Genomic DNA, 17,839 nt, shown 5'->3' on the forward strand with positions numbered 1-17,839 from the left:
AGCTTGTCATGGTAATACTTGACTCATAGAATGATTTAGGAGGTAATCCCTCATCTTCAATTTTCAGGCAGAGTTTTACAGGATTGGCATTATTTATTGCTTACATGTTTGTTGAGAATCACCAGGGAGGTTGTCTGGCCTAGGAATTTTCTTTGTGGCAAGGGTTTAACTACAAACTCTACTTTTAAAGTCAATATAGGACTATTCAAATAATCTATTTCTTCTTCAGTGAGTTTTGGTAGGTTATATATTGAAAAAGAATGGCCCAAGACGTAGCTGAGGCTTTGCTATAGATGGGCTTTCTGAAATAAGTTTTACATGTCATTTGCCTGGAAACAAAAAGTAGATGAGTTTCGAAGTCAGAAAAGAGAATCAAAGACAGAAATACTGTCACACTCCTTTGCTTGTGGCTTTTGGCTATGGCCAAAAAGTTTGAACTGCAGTTTAACTTTGCTTATGACATGTTTTTATTTTATTTTTTTTAGCATGTTGCTTTTTAAAGTCTGTTCCCACCAACCAAGTAGACTACTCGACTAGTTTCTATTTTCTGCATATGAAAAGGGATTAGGGCTGTTTTGCCTAATTTTAGAAATGCAGGCATACGTGACAAGTTGGTTTGTTTTGCGCACCCTGCAAGCAAAATTAAAATCAACTTCTGAAAGGATTTACAGCTTAAAATTGCAACCATAAAATTAGGTAAAAGTAACAGGCCTTTCTTAGCAAATGAAGACAGAGATCCTATTCTGCTATTTACTGGGTTCTATACTTTGAGAAGGGGTTCCCTCTCATTTCTCTTCTAGTCATGTATGTATGTACATGTGTGCTCAGTCATATCTGACTCTTTGCAACACCATGTATTGTAGCCTACCAGGCTCCTCTGTCCATGGGATTTCCCAGGCAAGAATACTGGAGTGGGTAGCCATTTCCTCATCCAGGGGATCTTCCTGACCCAGGGATCGAACCCATGTCTCCAGCATCTCATGCATTGGCAGCAGATTCTTTAACACTTCATGAGGGATGGATTTGCTATGAACTGTTATATTTCCCTTGTTTAGATCCTCTTCCCCATGTCCTCTTTCCTCATTTATGAACAAATAAAATATCTGTACTCTTATCTATATCAGTAGACCTTAGAGATTATTGTATCATGAGCTAAATATATAACTAAAATTATCTTTATGGAAACAACTTGTATTTGTGGCCCATTCTATCTCCTTCTAATAATTGCTACTGCTGGTGAATTTCATATGGACTCACTATCCATCTCAACTGAGCATTGGTTAAATTCTCTCTTCCAAGTACAAAAGACAGAAATGGCAGTGTCCTTGATCCTTTGGACTCAATAATATATGAGACAGTCTGTCAGGATATTTTCAGCAAGCTGAATACTCTGCCCTAGAATCGCAGTCCTTCCAGTTCCTGTAGATCTAATTCTTAGAGAACTTACCGACTTTTCCATCTTGACTTCAGCTACCAGCTAGAAATCCTAAGGGATTTTTGTCAACTTGGAATCGTTTCCCTAAAGGCATCATATTATAAATAATACTTAAGGCTCTGGGCCAAGCCACTAAAGTTCATGACACTGTATGCCTAAAGTCTAACAGCAAGAATAGGCTCACAGAAAGTGAGACACACAGCCCCAACAAGCTTTGAGCAGCTGAGGATTCTTACACTCAGCCTGACCACTCAAAATAATCTTATATATTTTTATTAGAAACTGTCACTGTGGTTTCTCTGAAGCAGTCAAAAGGAGAAGCTGTTAGAGTGGGCAATGAATACCATCATGAAACAGAAATAGTGCTATTGTTGGAAAAGTGAAAGTGTCAGTCGCTCAGTTGTGTCTGACTCCTTGTGATCCCATGGACTGTGTGGCTTGCCAGGCTCATCTGTCCATGGAATTCTCCAGGCAAGAATTGGACTGGGTACCCATTCCCTTCTGTAGGGGATCTTCCCAACCCAGGGATTGAACCCAGGTCTGCCACATTGCAGGCAGATTCTTTACTGTCTGAGCCACCAAGGAAGCCCCGTTGTTGGGAAAAAAGCAAGGTAAAATTTAAGAAAAGAAGTGTGAATGAATGTATTGTATATGAATTATATCTCAATAAAATTGTCACAAAAAAGACAAAGAAAATATGTGACTAGGATTTCCACAGAAATGGATAGGATATGAACAGCATTCCATAAAAATGGAATTGCTGATAAATAGAGCTCTATTAGTAGAAGATTGGAGGTGATAGGTTGGTCTACAATGGTGGTTGAGTCTGATTTAAAGAGGCTCTTAAAGCTCATGCTTGAATTTTGAAGTTTGAAGATAAGAGAGTCATTAAAGGTTTTTGAAAGAAAATAGGACATAATCACGTCTAAGTTTTAGAAAGATATATCTTTACCTTTTACAATAATACTTGTCACTTTTTCTTCATTTGATTATAGTTGTTCTTAGCCTTTAAATTCCTTGCATGTAATGAAAATTTTCTAAATATTTGTCTTTGTTCCATAGTACTCAACACAGTGCCTTAACATAGAGTGTGCGTATGTGCTTAGTCTCTAAGTCATGTCCAACTCTTTTGCAACCCCATGGACTGTAGCCCACCAGACTCTTCTGTCCATGAAATTTTCCAGGCAAGAATACTGGAGTGGGTCGCCATTTCCTACTCCATTAGTACATAGCAGGTATGCATTAAAGGTTGTCCTCAAATCAGTGAAGTGGACTTGGTATGAGAAAGCCTTGTTTTCTAGTCTTATTCCTTTCTGATTGTGTCCCTATCTTTAAATATGTCTTAGATACATTCACTTCTCCCATCCAACCACCGTAACCCTTGTTCAGGCCACCATCTTTTCTCCAACAGTCTCTTAATTGGCCTCCCACCTCACTATTACCCTCTTCTGTCCATTATCTATACTGCCACTAGAATTTTTTTTTTCTAAAATGTCAATCTGATCACATTACTCTCCAATTAAAATTATTCAGTGACTTCCCATTACTCTGACAATTAAACTGAGTCTCCTTAACATGGCCCACAAGACTCTGCACGAGCAAGTCTTTGCCTGCCTAGACAGTGAAATTTTCTGTCACTCTGCCCTTTCCTTTCTTATTTCAGTTACTCTGGCTTCCTTCAGCTTCTCATATGTGCCATGCTCTCTCTCACCACAGGGCATGTACATCGATTGTTTCCTCTGCCTAGAAGATTCTCTGCCTTACTCCTATCCCTTGACCTAGTTGATGGTTTCTAGTCTTCAGACCTCAGTTTAACTGCACTTTCTTAAAGAAACCTTCTCTGATCCCATCAAGGAGGCCAAGTGTCCCTGTTCTACATTCTCATATCCTTCCATTGGTCTCCTTCATATCATATAACACAATTATAATTAAAAGATTACTATTTACTCTTCCAACATTTGTCTCCTCTACAAGAACATGGAGCAGAGGAGCAAATTTATTTTATTTAATAAGATACTCCCAGGGCATAATCCAGTCCCTGGCACAGAGGAGGCAGTCAATCAATATTTGCTGAATGAAGAAGTAATGCTTATGTTTTAATGACTTAACCATTGTTAATTTTCAGAGAACCCTATTTTCCTCCATCACACTTTCAAAATGATTATTTTTCAAATATTTGTGTGTTTATCTATATCCCATATGAGCTATATAATGGTAGAGATCATACTTACTTTTGAATAAAATTATATTTTACAGACAATAAAATGTGCTGATTGTAAATGTATACTTTCATAAGTTTTGACAAATGTGTACATTTAAAAACATCTCTCCAAATAAGATGCAGAATATGCCCATCATCTCAGGAGGTACCCATACCCCCAGTCAACCTCACCCTAACACACCTGCAGAAGTAACCACTGATTTTTATCATCATGAACCCAATCTGATTTCTATCATCATATATTTGATTTGCCTATTCTAGAGCTTTGTATAAATGGATTCATACTGAATATGATCTTACCATCTAGCTTCTTTCACTTAACATAGTATCTGTGAGATTCATCCATGCAGTTACATGCATCAATATTTTGTTCCTTTTTTATTCCTGAATAGTATTCCATTGTACAAATGCACCATAGTTTGTTTATCCACTCGCCTATTGATGGAAATTTGGGCCCTTCCAACTTTGGGGTTATGAGGAATAAAACTGCTATGAACCTTCATGAAAAAGTCATATTCAATTGTTTTTGTCACGCTATCCCCAGTACCTAGCACAGTACCTGGTACACAGTAGGCACACAATAAATATTTGTTGAGTAAATGAATTAATCCAATCCTTCCCATGTTAGTGATAAGTATACCTTTCCTTCCTGTTTTGGAAACCAAATTAGAAAGCAAATAAGTAAGAGTGACTCAGTTGCAAAAAAGAAACTTGAATACCCTCTTAATGTTTTTAAAGTAAGTTGCAAAGTTTGTACTTTAAATGTTATTACTGACAATTACTATAGGCACTCCAAAACTGAACTTGTCACATGAGTGTGTCATGATGCTACTTGTAGGATTTCCAAATAAAATACAAGGTGCCAAGTTAAATTAAAATTTTATATAAACAACAAATAGATTTTTAGTATAAGTATGTCCCAAATATTGCATGGAACATCTTTATGCTAATTTGGGACATACTTACACAAAAATATGCTAACTGGGACACACTTAACGGTTTTTCTGAAATTCAAATTGAACTCTGCATCCTGTATTTTTCTTTTCTTTCTTAAAACTTGCCACCCTAACTACATGTGAACTGTGTGACATCTTGTGCTCAGCCTTAAAGCTTCCAGCCTTAAAGCTCAAAGATTCCTCACTTTCTCCCAGTGTCTTTCTCACTTCTTTTTCTCACGTCTCCTCAGAAATTTTGGTCTACGAGCATTACGGACAACATTTAGTTTGTCTATTCGTGTGTCAAGCATTTGGTTGGTGAATGCTCCTTAAGGTCTAGGAGGACCGTACATCCCTTCAGGCCCTGGTTCATTCTGGCTAGCTAGGCCTTTTCCAAGTGAAACCCAAAATGCCTGTTCCTCTCCCCATCCCCTGACCCCATCAGTGGCATGTGTGTATGTGTGTGAACACAGTTTCACAGATGGATGGAAATACCTTCCTGAACTACTCAGCCATGTCTGTTGTCAGCTTCATCCTTAGAGTGTGGCTGACAAGTCTCACCTGGTAGGGAGCCAGCTCCTAGAGATCTTTTCTTCTCTTCCCAGCGCCATTCATTCATAAACTCATAGAAATGCACATTAAACATGGGACAAGACTAAGCTGATTCATTGGAAAAGACCCTGATGCTGGGAAAGATTGAGGGCAGGAGACGGGGATGACAGGATGAGATGAGATGGTTGGATGGCATCACTGACTCAATGGACATGAGTTTGAGCAAACTCTGGGGGATGGTGAAGGACAGGGAATCCTGACATGTTGCAGTCCTTGGGGTCGCAAAGAGTCAGACACGACTAACTGGACAACAACACCACAACTAAGCTTGGTTTAGTATGTGTGTGTGTGTGTTTAAATTTCAATGAACAGGTTTTGTTTTAGAATTGCTCAAAGTAAAGCCAGACTTTAAAAAAAATTGTATTTATTTTTAATTGACTGATGGTTGCTTTACAATATTGGTTTGATTTCTGCCATACATCAATATGAATTAGCCATAGGTATACATATGTCCCCTCCCGCTTGAACTTCCCTCCCACCTTCCACCCTTTCCCACCCCTCTAGGTAGTTACAGAGTTCCAGTTTCAGTTCTCTGAGTTATACAGTAGATTTCCATTAAGGCCAGACATTCTGTATTATTATCACCAAGTACAGAAACCTAGGATGAGGCAACTGGAGGCCAGGCTTAGTGGAAGAGCACAAAGATTTTGAGTCAAACCTGGGTTTGAATTTGTGCCACTCCTTAGCTGTACGACCTTGAGTAGGCAAACTAGTAAAGCCCTATAAGCCTCAGTTTTCTCAGCTGTGAAATAATGATGGTAATGGTGCCTACCACTCAATGTAGCTGGGACAGTCATGTGAGATAGCAAATGTGAAGTACTTAGGCAGGCACATAGCAGATACCCCATTGGTGGTACCTGTTATTATTAATGTGGCCCCAGACTAGTTATGATCCAGCCTAGGAGGCTTCTCTTGATTTCTGGACTCTGAGGCAACTGGCAGGGATTGAAGGTTATAAAAGGGCACCTCCACATCTTGTATTATTTTTCTTTTTAAAAGTTTAGCTGTACACTAGAAAGAGAGCCCCTGCTTTGAATCTTCACTTTGTCGCTTAACTACCAAGTGATAACCAAATCTGAGACTCAGGTTTATTTTTTTTTAATCTGGAAATTTTATATATAATTTTTCCTTGTTTCAGAAGTAGTTATGAGAATTATAAGAAGGTTGATTACAGAAAGTGTACATGCAGTGCAAGTTATTGTAAAGTAAATAAACTCATCTTGATAAAAAAAAAAGGAATAAAAAGTAATCTTACCAACACTCATCTTTCTTTTCCTGAATTGAATTCCCAATTTCAAGCTAATTCCTGGAATTGGTAACAGTGGGTTCAGTGGAAGAGAGTGAGGGCTGGTTTCTTATCCCAAGTCAGATGCCTAATTTCCTATGGCATGACAGCTGAGCCGTCATTTTCTCATCTTTAAAATGCAAATTAGTCATCACGTGTTCACCTATGATGTAGGCACCATACTAGATGTTATAGTTATAAATAATACCAGGTAACATATTGCTATATTTAGGACACTGTAAGTGCCAAGCACTTTGCTAGGGGCACTATCTCTAACCTCCCAATATCCAGTGAAGTAAAACATTATTATCCATACTTTATAGTTGAGGAAATTAAAGCTTAGAAGGTTCTTTAATTCATTTACTTTATGGTGAGCAAACCAACATCATCTCAGAGGAACTTACTATCTAGGGGTATAGGTGAAGATATAAAGAAAGCATTGTAGTATTGTGTGTGTGTGTGTGTGTTGTTACATATACCCATATATATAAAACACCTAGTTCAGACTTGTGGTAGAAAATCAAATGAAATTTGGAGTGATAAGTGTTTTGAGGAAATCTGACATTAAAACAGAATAGTTTTATGTTGTATGAAAGCAGGATTGAGCAGCCATTTCAGCGACCATTTACTGAGTTTATTCAGGAAGTAGTTATTATATTCCTAGAGCTATCTTTTCTGGTACCAGGTAGAGTATTAACAGGCCCTAGCTTTTTTATAAAAAATTTGTATTGATGTATAATTGGGCTTCCCTGATAGCTCAATTGGTAAAGAATCCACCTGCAGTGCAGAAGACCCCGGTTCAATCCCTGAATCAGGAAGATCCCCTGGAGAAGGGATAAGCCTTCTCCAGTGTTCTTGGGCTTCCCTTGTGGCTCAGCTGGTAAAGTATCTGCCTGCAATGCAGGAGACCTGGGTTCAATCCCTGGGTTGGGAAGATCCCTTGGAGAAGGGAAAGGCTACCCACTCCAGTATTCTGGCCTGGAAAATTCCATGGACAGTATAGTCCATGGGGTTGCAGAGAGTCGGACACAAATGAGCGACTTTCACTTTCATTGTTGATTTACAATGTTATGCTAGGTTCTGCTGTACAGCAAAGTGAATCAGTTATATATATATATCCACTCTTTTCAAGATTCTTTTCCCATATAGGTCATTACAGAGTATTGAATAGAGTTCCCTGTGCTATACAGGTCCTTATTAATTATATATTTTATATATAGTAGTGTATATTTGTCAATCCCAATCTCCCAATTTATCCCTCCCTGCCCTTACTCCCTGGTAGCCATAGTCTATTTTCTACATCTGTAACTCTGCTTCTGTTTTGTAGATAAGTTCATTTGTACTGTTTTTTATGTGTTATACTGTTTATATGTGATTCCACATATAAGCCATATCTATATTTGTCTTTCTGCATCTGACTTACTTCATTATGACCATCTTTAGCTTCATCCATGTTGCTGAAAATGGCATTATTGTGTTATTTTTTTAAGGCTGAGTAATATTCCATTGCATATATGTACCATATCTTCTGGCCCTAGCACCCTCCCCTTTTCTTGGTCACACTGCACAGCATGTAGGATCTTAGTTCTCTGACAAGGGATTGAACCTGGGTCCCCTGCATTGGAAGTGCAAAGTTTTAGCCAGGAAAGTCCCCCTAGACTCTTCACAGCACCACCTCTTCTTTCTTCTGAGATCTGGTCACAATCCTAAAACCCATACATTTCTTCCCAAACCCATTAATGGATCAATCATCCATTAAATCTACTATCTGTATATTTTTAACTGCATCTTACACCTGTGCTCATTTTCCTCCTTAGGAAGCCTCGATTCCATGGTCCATTATTTCAATGACTTCTTTCCATACACCTTTGAGTCCCTTGCTCCTCTTTTCCTTTATTATTCTCACCTAGCAGAACCCAACCCCTGATTACATCCAAGTCCTGCTAATCTGCATCTGTGCCCATCTAGCTTAACAAAGAAAACCTCACAATATTGGTAACTGATGTTCCTTAAAGTCCATGATCACTCCCTTAAGGGGGGGGCCTTAGAACTGCATCACGGTTCTCCCACATTTCCCTAATTCTCCTTTCTTAAATTGCTCTGGTCTGGATCAGCACCTTGCTGAAATTTCTCTAGTCCAGATCACATTACTAAATCCATTGGTATGTTCTTATCTCATCCTTACTTGACTTATCAACAGTTTGGTACATTTTATCATCCTTTTCTCCTTGAAATACTTTCTTCACTCACCTGCCGGGACCTTTCCCTATATTGGTTCTCTACCGATCACACTGGCTCCTCCTTATCAGACTCTGGCTCCGGTACCTTCTCATTTTCTCTTAACATTGAAGCACCTCAGTGCTCAGTCTTCTCTCCCCTTTATCTATGTTCATTCCCTAGGTGACCTCATCTAGTCTTGTAGCTTTATACCATACCAGTGGTGGCAGAGATGGTGCTCACCAAATAATCCCTGTTTTCTTCTATTTTCCACGCTATTAGGTTGTCCCAATGTGTTTAGTTTTTATTAAGGAAAATAGGAACATGGTCAGGGCAATTAAAAGCAAGATGGTGGAGTTGCTTGACAAAAGTAGCTTGGATGTCAAGTCACCTTTAAAAGAAAGCCGCTAAGGAGAACTGCCTGTACCTCATCGGGTTGTAAAATGAGCAAGAAGTGAACCTTAGTTGTGTTGAACTACTGAGATTTGGGGCTTGTCACCACAACATAGTCGGGTCTATACTAAGGTACCATGTGCATATCTCCAAGCTAGCCATCGTCCTTGAACTCCAGCCATCTACTTGATTTCTCATTAGATGTCTAATAGACATCTTGACACCAGAATTCCTGATACCCCCAAAAGCTTTTGCTCCATCTGAATAAATGATAATTTCATGTTTCTAGTTGCTTAGTTCAAAAACCTTAGAGTCACTTTTTTTTAACTTTTTATTTTGTGTTGGGGTATAGCTGATGAACAATGGTGTGATAATTTCAAGTGAACAGTGAAGGAATTGAGCCATACATATACATGTATCCATTCCTTAGAGTCATTTTTGGCTTCTCTCTTTCAGGTATATCCCACATCCAATCCATCAGCCAATCCTAGCTATTCTGCCTTAAAAGCATACCCAGAATCGTCCTACTTCTGCCAGTTTTTACAACTACCCCCCTGATCCAAGCCACCATCATCTTGCTGTTGGACTACCACAATAGCTTCCTAGGTGGCCTTCCTGTGTCCATCCTTGTCCCACCACAGTTCACATGAAGTTAGAGTGTCACTCCTATGTTCAGAACCATTCAGTGTTTTTCCAAAGGCAAAAGTTCTTACAGTTGTCTATAAAAATCTTCCATTCTCTGGCCCCTGCTACAGCTCTGGCCTCATCATCTAACCCATTTACCTTACCCATCCCTTTCCAGCACTCTGGCCTCATTGTTGCCAACAGGAAAGCCCAAGAATTGGATTTCTAACAGTTTTCCAGTGCTGCTGATGCTGGACCAGGAATTGTGCTTTAAGAAGCAAGGTTCTCTGCTCCAAAGTCACCTTTGGGCAAAGCCTTCCCTGACTTCCCTGTATAAAGTAACAACCTGATGCCAATACTTCCTGTCCCTCTTACCCTGCTTTATTTTCCTCCTTAACACATATCATCTGACAAACATGGATGTAATATTTATTTGTTTACTCTCTGTGTTCCCCTCTGGATGATAAACCACCGGGAGAGCAAGGATTTGGTTTCCCTTGTGGCTGTACGATGCAGCCTCTTTCTCCCATGTCTAGCACAGTGTCTAGCACATGAAAGAAGTGAAAGTAAAGTGTTAGCTGCTTTAGTTGTGTCTGACTCTTTTGTGACCTCATGGACTGTGGCCCACCAGGCTCATCAGTTCATGGAATTCTCCAAGCAAGAATACTGGAGTGGGTTGCCAGGTCCAGGTGCTAAAGAAATAGTGAATGGTCAAAAGATAATGTTGCACAGCCAACCTTCTGTGAACTAAGCTTCTGGGGGAATTGCTCACAAGGATAACTCGCATTTGCCAACCATTCAATCACTCCAATTAAGCTGCTCTTAGATTCCATCTTGCTTCCTGTGCTACCTTTTGTGTGGTGATCATCCCTGCCACCATTCATGCCAGAAAACACTGGTGATACCTAGAAAAGCACATTGGCTTATGGAGGGAACACTGTGATGTCATTCTTTATTTCAGGAAACCAAAGAGAGAGGGAGGAGCCAAGTGGACCTGGTCTAACACTTGTAACTCAGTTGTTCTGAGAGTGATCATTTCACAGCCCTTACTGATTATCTGCTGGACAAGGGCTATAGAGAATAAAACAGAGTATTGTGCCCAGTTTGATTGGCAGAACCAAGAAGATTGAGGCAAATATGGCAATGCACCCTTAACAAAGAGGAGGGAGTAAGAACTTCTGCCTGAAATTGCCAAGAGGGAAGAATTTGAGGGTGCATTCACCAATAAGATGGTGAATCACCAGTCTATGTCCGATGCAGGATACAGCATGCTTGGGGCTGGTGCACGGGGATGACCCAGAGGGATGTTGTGGGGAGGGAGGTGGGAGGGGGGTACATGTTTGGAATCGCATGTACACCCGTGGTGGATTCATGTCAATGTATGGCAAAACCAATACAGTACTGTAAAGTAAAATAAAGTAAAAATAAAAATTTAAAACAAACAAACAAAAAAAAAGAACGAGTAGAAGTTCGGTCCGTCATAAGTGGGAAAAGGGTTAGGGAAGTCATTTTAGACAAAGGAACCAGCATCAGCAAAGGGATAGAGGTGTGAGGTAGTAATAACATTAAAAATATTTACACAGACATCATCAAATCCAAATAGATGTTCTAACCAAGCAGAGTAGACATCCATCATAGACAATCTGGTGTGGCCATATCGTTGCATACCCCTTATCTGTCAGCTCTAGAGAGAAACCAAAGTGTTACAGAAATGCTAAGTAAAACCGTAGTTTAAGAAGACACATGTACCTCAGTGTTTCATTGCAGCACTATTTACAATAGTAGGACATTGAAGCTAGCTAACTGTCCATTGACAGGATAAAGAAGATGTGGTACATATATATGACAGAATATTGCACAACCATAAAAAGGAATGAAATTGGGTCATTTGTAGAGTTATGAATGGGCCTAGAGTGTGTCATGCAAAGTGAAGTAAGTGAGAAAGTGGCTTCCCAGGTGGCTTTGTGGTAAAGAACCAACTTGCCAAGCAGGGGATATGGGTTTGATCCCTGGGTCGGGAAGATCCCCTGGAGAAGGAAATGGCAACCCACTCCAGTATTCTTGCCTGGAGAATCCCATGGACATAGGAGCCTGGTGAACTACAGTGCGTGGAGTCACAAAAGGGTCAGACACAACTTAGTGACTAAACAACAACAGCAAAATAGGTTGACCTTTCCCTTATAAGCCTTACTGTTTGGTTGAGAAAACAAGACTCTCAGCCTAAGGAACATTGTAAGGATACTTGCCCAATGAGTGGGACATGCTGAGTGCATGCTGTATATTTTCCCTGAACTAGAGTAATCAAGAAAGAAATGGAACTTGAGATTGGTCTTGAGAAGTATTGAATAGAAGGAAGAATATGGAATTAGGATCAGAAGTGCTACGGTCTACTCTCTACCAGTGTGACCTGGGCCAAAGTATTCAGTATCAAAGTATTCAAAGTATCCAGTGTTCTCATCTGTACAATGGGTGATTTGGATTAAACTGCTGCTGCTGCTGCTGTCGCTTCAGTCATGTCTGACTCTGTGAGACCCCATAGATGGCAGCCCACCAGGCTCCCCAGTCCCTGGGATTCTCCAGGCAAGAACACTGGAGTGGGTTGCCATTTCTTTCTCCAATGCATGAAAGTGAAAAGTGAAAGTGAAGTCACTCAGTCGTGTCCAACTCTTTGCGACCCCATGGATTGCAGCCTACCAGGCTCCTCTGTCCATGGGATTTTCCAGGCAAGAGTACTGGAGTGGGATAACATCACCTTCTCCGTGGATTAAACTAATAGTTCTTAGTTGAAATATTCTACTCCCAGGAGGTATTTGAGAGCAATTTTGGTCAAAATGATTGGGAAAAGCTCTTAGGTAGGCACCAAGTATGATAGATGTTCCATACACTACAAAGAATTGTCCTTCATCCTATGCTACATTTAGAATACCTCTGGATATTCATGGAGGTGAAAACTCTGAACATAATCACACTTTACTTACTGAAATGGATGTTTATCTTTTTATTATTACTAATGAAAACTACCCAGTAAACAAAGATAGAATTTTTTTTTTCCTCCAGAACTTTACCATGAGTTATTCACCATTTCAGGCAATCACTACACTAATAGCAACTCCAACTGTGGTACTTGAATCAGCAATACCACATTCCAGAATCATTCTGCTACAGCAGACGGTAACATCCCTGATGATTCTGCATCTAGCTGTTGGCCTCTGATGACTTCTTTACATCTTCTAATAAAGCCATGTATGAGCATTTACATATGAAAATACATATTGTTTCATTATAAATGACTTTTTTGTTGGAGTGCAGTTGCTTTACCATGTTGTGTTACTTTCTGCTCAACAAGGTGAATCAGCTATATGTATATGTATATCCCCTCCCTCTTGAGCCTTATAGACTTTTGTTTTTTCTTTGCAATATTATGCAATTATGGCATAATAGGTGCTTTTCAAATTATTGCTTATATCTTCATTATAACTTATTCCTATGATTTTCTTTCCATGAATCAAGAAAGAATGATAAATACTTATAATAAAAAATGGTATGCTGCTATGCAGAACAGTATGGAGATTCCTTAAGAAACTAAGACTAAAACTACCATATGACGTAGCAGTCCCACTACTGGGCATACACCCTGAAGAAATCATATTTAAAAAAGACACATGTACCTCTGTGTTCATTGCAGCACCATTTACAATAGTGAGGACTTGGAAGCAACCTATATGTGCATCAACAGATGAATAGGTAAGGAAGTTGTGGTCCATATGTACAATGGAATATTACTTAGCCACAAAAAGTAACACATTTGAGTCAGTTCTAATGTGGTGGATGAACCTATAGCCTATTATACAAAGTGAAGTAAGGCAGAAAGAGAAAGACAAATATCATATATTAATGCACATATACAGAATCTAGAAAGATAGTACCAATAATCCTACTTGCAGAGCAGCACAGGAGACACCAGGCATAAAGAACAGACTTTTGGACTGTGTGGGAGAAGGAGAGGGCATGATAATTTGAGAGAATAGCATGAAACACATACATTACCATATGGAAAATAGATAGCCAGTGGGAATTTGCTGTATGACACAGAGGACCCAAAGCTAGAGCTCTGTAACAGCCTAGAGGGGTGGGATAGGGAGGCAGGTGGTTTCAAGACGGAGGGGACCTATATATACCTATGGCCAATTCATGTTGGTGGATGGCAGAAACCATCACAATATTGTAAAGGAATTATCCTCTAGTTAAAAATTTAATAATAAATAAATAAATAATGATATGCTGGTCTGATAGAATTAAGAACCAGTGTCTTCAGTGATCTCTCAGGGCCTTTCCGGTTCTAATTTTCTGTGGCCGTAAGAAGTGGTTGGATTTTAAGAGAGGGAGAGAGCATTCCACGATGGGAATGACACCAGTGATGTAGCCTGGCTTAGCAGGGGTTAGCGTGTCCACAGACAAGCCAGGATAGGGCAGAGACTTCCGCTGTGCTTGGTCTTGCCATGTTCCCTGGAAGCCACTCCTTTTATTCCCTCCACCCCTCAATGTAACTGAAGACTCCTGCGGGAACTGCCAGGGCCAGCATTACAGGAAGTTGCCTTGTGGCCAGTGGGGCTTCTCTGGTTACTTTCCTCATTGACAGAAGACAGTGATGGCTTCCTGTCTGTTAGCTGGGTGTTTTTGCCTCCTTGTTCTGCCAAGTCCCTAAGAAACCTTAGCTTCTGCTCCTTACATTTTTGTTCAGCTCTGTTATTGGGATTTTCCCCCACTGTCTTGTCCAGCTCCCTTGCCTCCAGTCTCCTTGCTCCATACTAGAGATCTGAAAACTTTGGGTCCATAGTAGACAAATGTTATGGGACACATAAAGGGCAATGTTTGAAATTAGGCCATAGCTACAAAACAGATAGCACTTCAACTTTGGCAATGCCTGTTGAGTCCACTCCCTTGAAAGTGATGAATGTATTATCTGGTTACATACTGGTTCTATTTTCTTCTTACTAATTATGTGTGTTCATTGAAGACTACTTGGAAAATATAGAACTATATGGAAAAGCCAATAGAAATGATCCATTATCCCAAGAAATATAATACTCAACATTAGACAAAGGGAGCACAGCATCAGCGAGGATTCAGTTCAATGCTGCTGTCTCCCTATTCTCTATTCCATCCCAGCCTGCAGCTTCTGCCTCCCACGGCACCTCTTGATCTCACCCTTATGAAAACTTGCCTGTCCTGTATACCATAAAGTGGAGGGCAAACTGGAAAGTGTACAATAGCACTTACCATGTCAAAGGCATAGGAGAGAGATAAAATATCTCATATCAGGAAGGTGTTTGGAATCTAAAATAGCAATATTTTGTCATAGCTCTGCCATCACTACCTTATTACCGAGGTGTTATGGTGATAAAGGGTTGCGGGAATGTCTAAAGAGATAAGAGACCATCTGAGAAATTCACAGTGCTCCCTGGGAAGCAGGAAAAGGCTCACAGCACAAAGAGGCAAGAATGATTAAGTGTGAAGCTGGCTCATAAATATGCCTTTCTCTTTTGAAAAAAATAAACAGCCAACATTAAACAAACAAAAAAAAGTTGGATGATACTAAATCCATCCCAGAGATAAAGTTCTTGTTTCAGATAATAGTTAGAATTTATGTTTTGCTTTTTCCCCAAGGTGGATAGGGTGAGAATGGCAGTTTCCTGATTTTGGGGTCTTTCAACTGAGACAGAAGACTTAGAAAAACTAAGACATAAAGATTAAGATCAAGGCATTGGAGTCAGCCAGACCTGTGTTCAAATTCCAGCTCCATGAGGTTATCAAACATTTGTCACATTGGAAATGCAATGCTGGACAGCACAGATAGGGTCCCTACTTACACAGAGCTTACATTCTAATGGGAGGGAGACAGAATGTTTAATGTTGAAAGGTAGCACTGTGGTATGATTGGAAGTAACTAGGGGCCGCTTGGGGTTGAGTGGCAAGGAAAGGACTCTCTGAGAACAGACAGTTGAACTGAGACTTGGGTGACAAAAAGTGGCCAGCTATCAAAAACATCTCTGGGAAGAGCATTCCAGGCAGAAGTGACAGCTGGGGCAAAGGCCCTGAGGCAGAACAGGTGAATAGATTGAATACCAGTGTGACTGAAGCAGAGTGAGCCAGGGAGAGAGCAGAGGAGAAGAAATCAGAGAGGGTCAGCACCTGGCGGGTCATGTAGTGGGTGGGGGCTTGTAGAAATTCAGCTAGTAATCGTTATCATCATAAAGCAAAGAAGGAAAAAGAAAGTTGGAGAGTTTGAGGGGCTCCTGTACAATATCACCTCAGGAACTTGGATCTGACTAACTGGGCCCAGGGGTGTCACTGTAAGGTTTGAATGCTGTGCTGAAAGTGGGGCCTGAAGAAAACAATTCTGAGGGCAGAGTGCAGGGTGGGCATTTTCATCTATCATTACATTGCTGGCAATTGAATTTCTCTCAAATTCTCTGCTTACAGCCACTTCTTTCTCAATGAGTGCAAGGATAGATGTCCAGTGGGACACAGGGTATGTCTAGAGTCTATTTCCAGCCCCATATAGAGAAATGCTCTTGTATTTTATGACTGGAATGTCTACCAATGAGCGAGTGTTTAAGTCACAGTGCCCCAACCAGGTATCAAACTGGCTCTTTAGTGAGGTATGTTGTGGTTTGGTTGCTAAGTCATGTCCAGCTCTTTGCAACCCCATGGACTGTAGCCCACCAGGCTCCTCCATCCATGGAATTTTCCAGGCAAGAATACCAGAGTGAGTGGGTACCAATCTCCTTCTCCAGGGGATCTTCCCAACCCAGGAATTGAACCCACATCTCCTGCATTGGCAGAAGGATTCTTTACCACTCAGCCAGCTGGGAAGCCTTGGTGAGGCTTAGACGTGACCTAAAAGGGTGCTTGCTTAAGATGACTTTTTATTTCATGTGACTCATGACACCATCAAGTGAGATGATTAAGCTGCTCTGATTTATTTGGTTAGTAGGAGTGTGGCTGCGGATTATGTTCCCTGGGCAGCATTGCTTCTTGCTTCACATGGTGCACTAACTTTTTTCTATTTTCTTTTTAATAGGGAGAGAAGAAGCCCTATGGGAAGCCATGTGGGGGCCAAGACTGCAGTGGGGGCTGTAAGTGCTCTCCTGAGAAAGGAGCCAGAGTAAGTTGCTGCTTTCATTGTTGAAAGACAAATAGTCACAGGAGCCGATTTCTGAAGTGTGTATGTTTTCTTTAGAATTAAACTGCTTAGACTTTACTCTCGTGACCTCACGGAGCAAGCAAAGTGATGAGGACCAGCTGGAAGGAGCTTTGCGAACTAATGATAGACAGAACTAGATCGGTCAGTCTCTGAGGGACCGGGAAGAGGTTTCTTTCATTGACTCAATGCCAAGGTTTCCTCCAGGTTTCATCTGGAGTGTTTCCAAAAGGCAATTAGGTTGTGTATATTATGATATGTTTGTAGATACATGTAAATTTCCAAAGCTCATTTATATCCACTTGGTCCTTCCCTACCACTCTGGGGAACAAGTGGTTGGATTGTTATCTCCAGACTAGGGATATGATTCATCCAAAATCAAGGGTATAGGGTAGCCATAAAGTCTAAAGATAGAGGTGACTATACATAAAGAATGATTTATAGCTATTATGTTAAAGCATGGAACATGTTTCATTACATTATGTAATTTATTCAATACATTGTCCTTTAATAGCCATTCCCAGTTCAAACTGTTGTGCAGATTGCAATGAACACAGTGCCTTGACACAGCATTTCTATCAATCCTCTATGCACATGTGATGTATTGCCCTGGATGACTTGTATTTTTGATACCCACTGAAAAAACCCACATTTTCAGTATAACTCAGCCAAAGGATTCAAGGGGCTTCAATCTATAAAACAATAAAATCCAATCTATTAATACATTTTCTGAATGTATGGCCACCCTGTAGAATTCAGATCTTCCGACTTCCAGCATTGTATCTGTACTTTCATCACACTCAAACAAGCCTAAGGGCTTACATTGTCAAAGAAAGGTAGCGTTAATAGGTCAACCAAACCCTCAAAAACAGCTGAACAGAGAACAGAGTGACCGCTCCACCTCCTCTTTCAT

At 40.3% G+C, this 17,839-nt stretch overlaps 1 protein-coding gene across 3 annotated transcripts in view; it reads left to right on the forward strand.

Annotated features, from left to right (window-relative positions):
• The window catches only part of COL4A6 (collagen type IV alpha 6 chain), a 345,428-nt gene that overhangs the window by 137,703 nt on the left and 189,886 nt on the right, over positions 1-17,839 (forward strand). For all 3 annotated transcript variants that reach the window (XM_070292135.1, XM_070292136.1, XM_070292137.1), the window contains one exon: positions 16,807-16,890. In XM_070292135.1, the coding sequence (XP_070148236.1) occupies positions 16,807-16,890 (84 nt within the window). The remainder of the gene's footprint in view (positions 1-16,806; positions 16,891-17,839) is intronic.

Source organism: Ovis canadensis, chromosome X (assembly GCF_042477335.2).
Source record: "Ovis canadensis isolate MfBH-ARS-UI-01 breed Bighorn chromosome X, ARS-UI_OviCan_v2, whole genome shotgun sequence".
Taxonomy (NCBI): Eukaryota; Metazoa; Chordata; class Mammalia; order Artiodactyla; family Bovidae; genus Ovis; species Ovis canadensis.